Source organism: Nerophis lumbriciformis, linkage group LG21, assembly GCF_033978685.3.
Source record: "Nerophis lumbriciformis linkage group LG21, RoL_Nlum_v2.1, whole genome shotgun sequence".
NCBI classification, from domain to species: domain Eukaryota; kingdom Metazoa; phylum Chordata; class Actinopteri; order Syngnathiformes; family Syngnathidae; genus Nerophis; species Nerophis lumbriciformis.
The window spans coordinates 24600001-24612016 of NC_084568.2; the positions used below are offsets into that span (position 1 = coordinate 24600001).

Consider the following 12016-nt stretch of genomic DNA (forward strand, 5'->3'; position numbering starts at 1 on the left):
TTAAGTACGTAAGGTGACTGCGTTGAAGAAACAAGGCACGATTAGAAAGATATCGTAAAAAAAACAACAACAACATCATCAACACTACAATGTGAAGCAATGTCCAGCAAAAAGTGGGGAAAACAGCACTTTTGAAAGAGGCGGGGCTTTTTTCTATCAGGGGTGGTGATAAATGTATGGACAAATATAATCAGTGTTTTAGTCACTTTGTAGAACTGCATATAGCGGCCCGCATCGAACGCTCTCATTGGCCGAGACAAAAGCTGTCAGTTGTCCAGCCCTGCCGTACTTACTCACATGCACTACACTGCAAAAACTCAAACCCAAGCAAGGTTAAAAAACAATACAAATTTATATTTTTGTATTTTAAGTCAAATTTGCACACCTTAAATCATGTGTCACGTAGTGTCTGAGTTGCGCCTGGTCTAAAAAAATAAGGCTTGGAGGCAAACTTCTGATTAACCATTTTTTTTAACTCCACAATATGGCAGAACTGTAGTTGTGTAGTATCTGCTAGCCTACAAAATAACATGTGGAAGATATACGTTCCTTAGGCAGCTATTCTTGTAAACAGTGGTATGTCTTTGTGTGCAAGTACAAACCCCGTTTCCATATGAGTTGGGAAATTGTGTTAGATGTAAATATAAACGGAATACAATGATTTGCAAATCATTTTCAACCCATAATCAGTTGAATATGCTACAAAGACAACATATTTGATGTTCAAACTGATAAAAAAAAAAAAATCATTAACTTTAGAATTTGATGCCAGCAACACGTGACAAAGAAGTTTGGAAAGGTGGCAATAAATACTGATAAAGTTGAGGAATGCTCATCAAACACTTATTTGGAACGTCCCACAGGTGAACAGGCAAATTGGGAACAGGTGGGTGCCATGATTGGGTATAAAAGTAGATTCCATGAAATGCTCAGTTATTCACAAACAAGGATGGGGCGAGGGTCACCACTTTGTCAACAAATGTGTGAGCAAATTGTTGAACAGTTTAAGAAAAACCTCTCTCAACCAGCTATTGCTAGGAATTTAGGGATTTCACCATCTACGGCCCGTAATATCATCAAAGGGTTCAGAGAATCTGGAGAAATCACTGCACGTAAGCAGCTAAGCCCGTGACCTTGGATCCCTCAGGCTGTACTGCATCAACAAGCGACATCAGTGTGTAAAGGATATCACCACATGGTCTCAGGAACATTTCAAAAAACCACTGTCAGTAACTACAGTTGGTCGCTACATCTCTAAGTGCAAGTTAAAACTCTCCTATGCAAGGCGAAAACCGTTTAACTACAACACCCAGAAACGCCGTCGGCTTCGCTGGGCCTGAGCTCATCTAAGATGGACTGATACAAAGTGGAAAAGTGTTCTGTGGTCTGACGAGTCCACATTTCAAATTGTTTTTGGAAACTGTGGACGTCGTGTCCTCCGGACCAAAGAGGAAAAGAACCATCCAGATTGTTATAGGCGCAAAGTTGAAAAGCCAGCATCTGTGATGGTTTGGGGGTGTATTAGTGCCCAAGACATGGGTAACTTACACATCTGTGAAGGCACCATTAATGCTGAAAGGTACATGCAGGTTTTGGAGCAACATATGTTGCCATCCAAGCAACGTTACCATGGACGCCCCTGCTTATTTCAGCAAGACATAGGCTTCATAGTAAAAGATTGCGGGTACTAGACTTGCCTGCCTGTAGTCCAGACCTGTCTCCCACTGAAAAGGTGTGGCGCATTATGAAGCCTAAAATACCACAACGGAGACCCCCAGACTGTTGAACAACTTAAGCTGTACATCAAGCAAGAATGGGAAATAATTCCACCTGAGAAGCTTAAAAAATGTGTCTCCTCAGTTCCCAAACGTTTACTGAGTGTTGTTAAAAGGAAAGGCCATGTAACACAGTGGTGAACATTCCCTTTCCCAACTACTTTGGCACATGTTGCAGCCATGAAATTCTAAGTTAATTATTATTTGCACAAAAAAAAAAAAGTTTATGAGTTTGAACATCAAATATCTTGTCTTTGTAGTGCATTCAATTGAATATGGGTTGAAAAGGATTTGCAAATCATTGTATTCCGTTTATATTTACATCTAACACAATTTCCCAACTCATATGGAAACGGGGTGTGTAGTAAAGTGTATCCATTAAGTGTGACATGCACATATGGATAAAACATTTCACACTAGCAACCGAGTCCACGAGTACCAGTCTACTCACCGAGCCAATGTCAAAGCTTAGTTAGGACCTTCGCCAGATGCTAGGAACTTGCACCTTACATGGGCCTGATGGAGTCAATTTTGGTACCATGAACCCAAAGACCTGAGAAGGACACCATTTTGGGTTATAAGAACTGGAACAGAAAGAGCTATATCATTTGGCTACATCTCCTTCGGGTACTGCAGAATCTGCTGTGGCGCTCGCTTGTCAATAAAGTAAGCTTGCGTTCAACGATTGGTCACTTTGATTTTAAGTATCATGAGTGGCAGCTTTACCCATCTCTGTATACCATCCATCCATTTTCTCACTTAATTGCATTACAACACTTGTTCTGTTGCTGCTGTGTTGTGCAATATACTTGTTCAAATTTCTCATGCACTCGAAATCATGATTTAAGCACAAAAAATGTAAATAACTTACCACCAGCTTCCATTTAGCCACCTTTTCTTTAACCTTGATTTAAGTTTTTTTTTGCAGCGTAGTCGGCATTCAAACATCACATGACACAAAACTAGGCGCTGAGCAGTCAATATGACACGCAGCGTTGTTAAAGCTGTTCACATACCTGTCAAATCCGCATTGGAGAATAAAGAAAATAAAAGGAGACGGCAGCTAAATTCGTGACAAAACATGGATAACAAAAGGTTGGGCAAGAAAGGCTCGATAACAGGAAAAGGTTGACAGGTATGTGCCGAGCAGTTTGCTATATTCATGATTCCAAGCCCATAGATGAGGGTTTCCTTCGCTTCCCTGACTTTTGAAAGGAAGTAAAACAGTCTTCTTTTTGCATAAGGCTTATTGATCGACTGCATTGTATTTTAGTAGCTTTGTGAACCCCCGCGATAGATTGTCAAGCAAACACATACACGAAAGTAGCCTGGCGTGTTTCAACATTGCTTGTGACATCATTTCCGTTAACCGGTGATGCGTTCAAGAGCACTAAAGCCGGGTTTATTTGCATCGCCGCTAATTGGACTCGCGGCGTCTCTCTGTGTTCATGTTCTTTGGCGCGATGGGTGATGCAAAGTCCCTCCTGTGAACTGCATTGACATCAAATATCAAATAAAAAACATACATGGAGATGGCAAAGCGGTCCTGGGTTTGCATACGTGCTCATCGTACGTCCTTAAGGGGTGGAAATGATGTCCAAGGTTTCTGCTGCATCATTGAAGGGATTGTTTGTGTTTAAGAATGAAAAAATAGCCGTGCAACTTGTGTTTTTTTTTTTTTGCGCTCGACGTCGCACAATGAAAGCATGCAAGCTCATGTTTTCCTTTCCATTTGTACACCGATCCAAGCATCCACTTCATCTTCACTCCTACAAATTAAGACATTCTTTTTTGCATGTTTTCGTTGCCCCTCTCTCGTCCCTGCTTCACAGTTGCCAGCAGTGCTTCTCCTGCCTGCTGCACTTCACAGTTTGGTTTACAACAGCAGCATTGGTCGGAGATCCCTCGCTCTCTTCCGGGCGTTCTTTGTGTTTTACGTCTGAAGTGAACGTGGTTGTCTGTGGTAGAGCCATGTTGCGTTTTTGGACGGGGACCATCAGGCTCGGCGCTCTACTGGCTGTTGCAGACACACTTCGCTCCCCGCCGACACGATGGGGAGTCTGTTGTCCATGTGGTAGCTGATCAGGTGACTCACGCTCTCGAACCGATGGTCTTTCGTGCGAACCTATGAGTAGAAAACATGTTTTCATTCATACCATGGCCAAATAAAGTGCATTATTGCATGTAGGGTGCTATCTGTGACTGCAAGAAGTTTTGTTAGCGGGCTTTATGAATTTTTTTTACATTTAAAAAACATAGTGGAGGCGCAGCAGCTAAAGCGAAATAAAGAAAAACATTGTTTCAAACCTTGTAAGGCAGGCCTGGGCAATTACTTTGCCTCGGGGGGGCCAAATTTAGAGACAAAAATATGTCTGGTGGCCGGTACATCTATTTTTACTACACCTACTCAGTGGCCTAGTGGATAGAGTGTCCACCCTGAGATCGGTAGGTTGTGGGTTCAAACCCCGTCGAGTCACACCAAAGACTATAAAAATGGGACCCATTACCTCCCTGCTTGGCACTCAGCATCAAGGGTTGGAATTGGGGGTTAAATCACCAAAAATGATTCCCGGGCGCGGCACCGCTGCTGCCCACTGCTCCCCTCACCTCCCAGGGGGTGAACAAGGGGATGGGTCAAATGCAGAGGACAAATTTCACCACACCTAGTGTGTGTGTGTGTGTGACAATCATTGGTACTTTAACTTTAACTTTTAGGAACCTCACAATAATGTCTGATTGAATGCTAAAAACGTTATGACAGACATTTTAATTTTTTTTACTGAATGAGACACCCAGAATGTACATGAAAATAAAGAATGTGGGATTTAAAATATTAACTAGAGATGTCCGATAATATCAGACTGCCGATATTATCGGCCAAAAAATGCTTTAAAAATGTAATATCGGAAATTATCGGTATAGGTTTTAAAAAGTAAAATGTATGACTTTTTAAAACGCCGCTGTGTACACGGACATAGGGAGAAGTACAGAGCGTCAATAAACCTTGAAGGCCCTGCCTTTGCGTGACGGCCCAGTCACATAATATCTACGGTTTATGACACACTCACAAGTGAATGCAATGCAATGCATACTTGGTCAACAGCCATACAGGTCACACTGAGGGTGGCTGTATAAACAACTTTAACACTGTTACAAATATGCGCCGCACTGTGAACCCACACCAAACAAGAATGATAAACACATTTCGGGAGAACATCCGCACTGTAACACAACATAAACACAACAGAACAAATACCCAGAACCCCTTGCAGCACTAACTCTTCCGGGACGCTACAATATACACCACACGCTACCCCCTGCCCCCCCACCCCCCACCTCAACCCCGCCCACCTCAACCTCCTCATGCTTTCTCAGGGAGAGCATGTCCCAAATTCCAAGCTGCTGTTTTAAGGCATGTTAAAAAAAAATAATGCACTTTGTGACTTCAATAATAAATATGGCAGTGCCATGTTGGCATTTTTTTCCATAACTTGAGTTGATTTATTTCGGAAAACCTTGTTACATTGTTTAATGCATCCAGCGAGGCATCACGACAAAATTAGGCATAATAATATGTTAATTCCACGACTGTATATATCGGTATCGGTTGATATCGGAATCAGTAATTAAGAGTTGGACTATATCGGAATATCGGATATCAGCAAAAAAGCCATTATCGGACATCTCTAATATTAACTATGAACGATAAAACACTGAATATTGACAACATATGAACGTTGCAAAAGCGCAGAATCCAACCATTGACATACTTTGTATAGTTCAAGACTTACGGTCATTTGAAAACATCACTGCACATCATAATGACAGCTACACTTTCCATCTTAAGGATATCAAAAAATTATTTGGGAAGGTCCGGCGGGCCAGATTGAAAAGCTTAACGGGCCGCATGCTGCCCCCGGGCCTTAATTTGCCCAGGTCTGTTGTAAGGTGACTTCAGTTACTCCTCCCACATTTTTCAATTTATTTCAACCGTTTGCGTTTTTACGGTTTTTGCCAGCATCCATGTTTTCCACAATACGGACAAAATAATTGGTACTCCTGCAACCATTCTTACTTACGGTTTTAACATCCCCTCCCTAAAACTCACCTTGACTGCAAGGGAATGTTCCACACTATCAGGAAATATACACTATATCGCCAAAAGTATTTGGCCACCTGTCTTTACTCACATATTAACTTGAAGTGCCATCCAATGGAATTGTCCAAAATGTTTTGGTATCCTGGAGCATTCAAAGTTCCTTTCACTGGAACTAAGGGGCCAAGCCAAACTCCTGAAAAACTAACCCCACACCATAATTCCTCCTCCACCAAATTTCACACTCGGCACAATGCAGTCCGAAATGTAGCGTTCTCCTGGCAACCTCCAAACCCAGACTGGTCCATCAGATTGCCAGATGGAAAAGCGTGATTCATCACTCCAAAGAACGCGTCTCCACTGCTCTAGAGTCCAGTGGCGACGTGCTTTACACCACTGCATCCCAAGCTTCGCATTGGACTTGGTGATGTATGGTTTAGATGCAGCTGCCCGGCCATGGAAACCCATTCCATGAAGCTCTCCGCGTACTGTACGTGGGCTAATTGGAAGGTCACATGAAGTTTGGAGCTCTGTAGCAACTGACTGTGCAGAAAGTCTTTGCACTATGCGCTTCAGCATCCGCTGATCCCTCTCTGTCAGTTTACGTGGCCTAACGCTGAGTTGCTGTTGTTCCCAACTCTTCACTTTTCTTATATTAAAGTTGACTTTGCAATATTTAGGAGCAAGGAAATTTCACGACTGGATTTGTTGCACAGGTGGCATCCTATGACAGTTCCACGCTGGAAATCACTGAGAGCGGCCCATTCTTTCACAAATGTTTGTAGAAACAGTCTCCATGTCTGAGTGCTTGATTTTATACACCAGGCCAAGTGATTAGGACACCTGATTCTCATCATTTGGATGGGTGGCCAAATACTTTGTAGTAGTAGAAAATACCTTGATTTAGTCCGACATTAGCACAAAACGCAGTACTGTTGCAGCAGTGCATTATGTGTACCAATGTCATGCTGCCCTGTTGCATTAAGAGTACGCAGTGGCGGCCATCTTTGTAGTTCATGCTTTATTAGCTTTACCGCTTGTAGGCATTATTTGGTTATTCTATTGTCTTCAATAAATTTTGAGTTATTTTTCTTACGTTAATGTGTTGGTCGATGGTAAATGCTCTGTTTATCTAGCGCTTCACTATACCTGGAATGATACCCAAAGCACTTTACATTATACATTCACACTCTCACACACACACACACACACACACACACACACACACACACACACACACACACACACACACACACACACACACACACACACACACACACACACACACACACACACACACACACACACACACACACACACACACACACACACACATTCACTAATGGCACAAGCCGCAATACAAGCTGTTAGGGGTTCGGTGTTTTGCTCGGGCATACATCACATGATCCAGGCCAGGATCAAACTGGTAACCCTCAGGTTGCAAGTCGGCCACTCTATACACTAAGCTCTATACACTAAGCCGCATTAGTTGTCCAACCCCTAGGGGAGAGTATTGATTTCTCATAGTTATGGTTTGAAACTGTTTTCCCTAAAATTAAGCTTGTTTTCAAATAAATGTCAGGTAATATATTTTATTGTATATAAAAAACATTGATTCATCCCCAAATTTAGCCAAAGACGTAGAACTGTCACAGCGATGCATTATGGGTACATACGTGTACTTGTAAACTTTGTATCACTTCCTGTCAACATTAGAGGGGAACTGCACTTTTTTTTGGAATTTTGCCTATCGTACACGATCATTATGAGAGACAAGAACACACGTCTTTTTCTTTTAATTTCAGGATTTTAAAGATGATAAAAAACGCTTGCAAAATGCGGCTAATGGGAGTCACTGTTGTAGCCTTCAAAGCCTTTAAAACAACTTCAATACCCTCCATCAACGTTTTATATTCACACTGCAAGTCTATGTATAATGTAGTAACAGACACGTTCATAACAATATGTAATATGTACAATATTTACCGTATTTTTGTCATTTATGCACATTCTTCGGCGCATTTGTCTGTTTCCATGGCAGCGCGCTTCTGACTTCCTGCAACAAATATGTTCTTATACTCCCGGAATCAAACGCAAGTGTGTTTTCTAATCATGGCAAACTTGGCAACAGACAACAAAGATGCCTATTTTTGGACAAATGAGGATTCACAACTTTATCCTTTGAAACTAAATATACAGAGGATGAACTACTGCTTATAGAAGCGAGCACAAAGAAGACGCTGAAACGTTGGAGAAGACGGAAGCCGAGAAAGTATGACTTGGTCACGCTGCAAATCTGGAACTTTTGAGCCAAGCTATGCAAAATTATGCCAAAATCAACTGGAAACGTCCCCGTCCAGCTTGACCAAACGGACAACTTGTCCATCGAGTAAGTCACTATACTATTGATCATGATTTATGCAGCACATCACCGTACACTACAGTACATACACTGTCGAGCTAGCTGTGTACAAACAAAACATGAAATGTGCGCTAATACTTTACAGATACTTTAATATAGAGATGTCCGATAATGGCTTTTTTGCCGATATCCCGATATTTTCCAACTCTTAATTACCGGTTCCGATGTCAACCGATACCGATATATACAGTGGTGGAATTAACATATTATTATGCCTAATTTTGTTGTGATGCCCCGCTGGATGCATTAAACAATGTAACAAGGTTTTACAAAATAAATCAACTCAAGTTATGGAAAAAAATGCCAACATGGCACTGCCATATTTATTATTGAAGTCACAAAGTGCATAATTTTTTTTAACATGCCTCAAAACAGCAGCTTGGAATTTGGGACATGCTCTCCCTGAGAGAGCATGGGGAGGTTGAGGTGGGCGGGGTTGGGGGGGTAGCGGGGGGTGTATATTGTAGCGTCCCGGAAGAGTTAGTGCTGCAAGAGGTTCTGGGTAAGTGTTCCGTTGTGTTTATGTTGTGTAACGGTGCGGATGTTCTCCCGAAATGTGTTTGTCATTCTTGTTTGGTGTGGGTTCACAGTGTGGCGCATATTTGTAACAGTGTTAAAGTTGTTTATACGGCCACCCTCAGTGTGACCTGTATGGCTGTTGACCAAGTATGCATTGCACTTGTGTGTGAAAAGCCGTAGATATTATGTGATTGGGCCGACACACAAAGGCAGTGCCTTTAAGGCACGCCCCCAATATTGTTGTCTGGGTGGAAATCGGGAGAAATTCGGGAGAATGGTTGCCCCGGGAGACTTTCGGGAGGGGCACTGAAATTCGGGAGACTCCCGGGAAAATCGGGAGGGTTGGCAAGTATGACTGGGAGACGCAACTGCTCAGTACTCCCCCCTTGTCCGTGTACCACTCTGTATAGCGGCGTTTTAAAAAGTCATAAATTTTACTTTTTGAAACCGATACCGATCATTTCCGATATTACATTTTAAAGCATTTATCGGCCGATGATATCGGCAGTCCGATATTATCGGACATCTCTACTGTAATGTGACTGTTCATGGTTTTCAGTCAGTACAGATTGGTGTCTTATCGCACTGTTGTGCATTACAAATTCAAACGTGTTTCGTGCTGACGCAGAAGCTAGCTCATTTCTTTACGTAGTTAGCTTCTCATGCTAATACCGTAGCACGCCGATGTGTTAGTACGCTAGAAAAAGACTTCCTCAGTGTTTGCTCTTACAATAACTATGTTGCTATAGCTTGGTTATTACACAGGTTACGGAGCTTAATAAAGTATTGTTGACGAGTTTTGAATGTGTTTTTATAGTGATTTAGAGGTAAAACTTATTGTTCCCATTAGTTGCATTGCTAGCCACCAAGAACGAGCCGATTATTATGTTAGAAAGCGAGAAAAAAACACCTTTTGTCCTCTTGTCTCTTATATTGACTGTGAACGTTAGGTGAAATTAAATAAAAAAGTGCAGTTCCCCTTTAAAAAATAGTGCACTGGTCTGAACACTCCGGGGTTTAGCTCTGTACCTAGAACACTCGTCTCTCAGGTTCGAGTCTCAGGTGGACCAAAACCATGGACTGAAACTGGCGGGTTAAATAAATATGTTAACCTTAGCATGCTAAGTATTTTAGCTAATTTTGCAGCCATACAACTAAGTCATATAGTTTGATTCCTACTATTATTTAACATTTCAATATTCATACTATGTTTCAGTAGTTTCCGATCTTCAAACCATTTCTCAGTTAAACCATTTCTGGCATTCATTCTATTTCCACCAGCAGTTAATTTGAGCATCAGCTCTTCAATATTCAAACCATCCCTACTTTCAAACATTTTCAACATCCCTTCAGCATTTCAGTTCTGCTTCAGCATTGGGGCATTCACACGCAATCTCTACAGAAATTGCTTCATCTAGTTGTTTATAATTGAGCTCCTATGATGAGAGGGTAAACGCAGTCTGGGGTGAGCAGAAAATGCCACAATATAAGCTCCAGAAAATCAAGATTGTCAGGTTTAGTGAACTGTGTTACATTTTCCGAGGTGAGGCTCACTGTGCCACACTTTTGAAAAGCAATTTCAAAAATCTTTGAGTTTATGAAAATGTATTCAAACCAAAGTCTGGAATATGTAACACTCATTGTAATACAGCCTGAAAATAAGTCAGAGCAAGCAGCAGTATTAGCATATATTGCATACAGTGTGTCAACAGCAACTGACTGTCAAATCAAATATAAAATGCATTTAATATATAATTAAAATTCACTTATTGTTGTCTTCCAACAATATTAATTGTTGATGTTTGACAAATTAATAAAAGTATCACAAATGAATGGAAGATTAATTAAATAAAATTATGTTTGTTTTGTAAAGTAAAAATGGTTATAAATAGTAATCAAATACGATTGTTCCAATGTGTTTTAGTCATCTAAAAATGTAATAACTGGATACAAATTTAAAAAATATATAAAAATAATATTTTAGTCTTCGAAAAATATTTGTTCATTTTTGAATAAATGTATTTATTCATTTAATTAAATTTAATAATTATAATTAATGAACTAATGTATAGAACAAAGATATGGTCCACCAACAATATGCATTTATTTTTTATTTTTTAGAATAAATAGATATAAAATATAAATTATACAAAAAAATGAAACAAATACTTTTTAAAATCAGAATTAGAATCCCTAAATAAACATTTCTTCATTTTGTATTCAAATAAAAACATTATATATTGTGATATCTCAAAAATAGAAACAATTTTTACAGGACATGCTGAATAATTCAAGGGTGATTACTTTTTTTTTTTTTTATTAGAGATTAATCAAATAAAGTAAGTTATTTGTAAAATAATTAGGAAGCTTGCCTGAATTAACCATTTGATTGGCTGAGTTTTGACTTGTGGGAGGAGTTACAATGTGTACTAATCACAGCTATGACTAGCTGTAGATACTGTATGTCATGTCCCTTTGAACTGTGATCCTCCAGCGAGCCTATAAGCTAGTAGGGGCCAAGTGTCGATGGAACGGAAACTAAAACATTTTTATTAATAGCAGCTGTTTTTACGTTGACATTGAAACTGCAGATTCAATAAACCACTCATTGTATTGCATGGCCTTACATGGGAAAGCAGCCGTATCCAACCATTTTATACATGAAACTTTTTGTCTCCATTTTTCAAATTAATATCTTTTCATGCATCAGTTTAAAGATAACCAGTCAGCAAATAAAAATTCAGGTACAACGAATTGTTGACATGTAAACTTGGATATATTAAAAAATCCCTGCTTTACTCACCACTCCCTCGGGGTCGACTAGAAGCAGGTGTTTGGGCTGTCCGCCCTGCTGCCCCGTAAGGACATATTGCCCGGGTGTGGTTCCCGACTCTCGAACCAGAAAGTCTCCGTCGCGGCTCAGCAACCTCTCAGATTCCCTGCGACTTAAGCTGCCATGGAACCAGGTCTCGCACTGCAACTGCTCCACCAGAGGGGGCGCTGCCGTCATTGGGACTGGCCCAGAGACCCCTATGGCATCATCAAATGGCTCTTTTAAGACAGAGGGAAACACATATTGTTTGTGAAGCTTCATATTGTATTTATTTACTTTTATTTATTCACTTATTTGATGATAGGCAGTTATGTGCAAAAAAAAACACAGCTGTGAAAGACAATTATGCTGCATCAAATGCACTGTCAGGG

The 12016-nt window shown here is 40.5% G+C and overlaps 1 protein-coding gene across 6 annotated transcripts in view; it reads right to left on the reverse strand.

The window, feature by feature from the left end:
* Nucleotides 1-12016, reverse strand: part of shc1 (SHC (Src homology 2 domain containing) transforming protein 1) — a 102676-nt gene that overhangs the window by 782 nt on the left and 89878 nt on the right. For 5 of the 6 annotated variants that reach the window (XM_061982561.2, XM_061982562.2, XM_061982558.2 and 2 more), the window contains 2 exons: nucleotides 11616-11863; nucleotides 1-3900 (listed from right to left, as the gene is read on the reverse strand). The exon at nucleotides 1-3900 is cut by the window's left edge and continues 782 nt beyond it. In XM_061982561.2, the coding sequence (XP_061838545.1) occupies nucleotides 3772-3900; nucleotides 11616-11863 (377 nt within the window). In that variant the 3' untranslated portion in view covers nucleotides 1-3771. The remainder of the gene's footprint in view (nucleotides 3901-11615; nucleotides 11864-12016) is intronic. The other variant, XM_061982559.2, reaches the window with a different exon arrangement.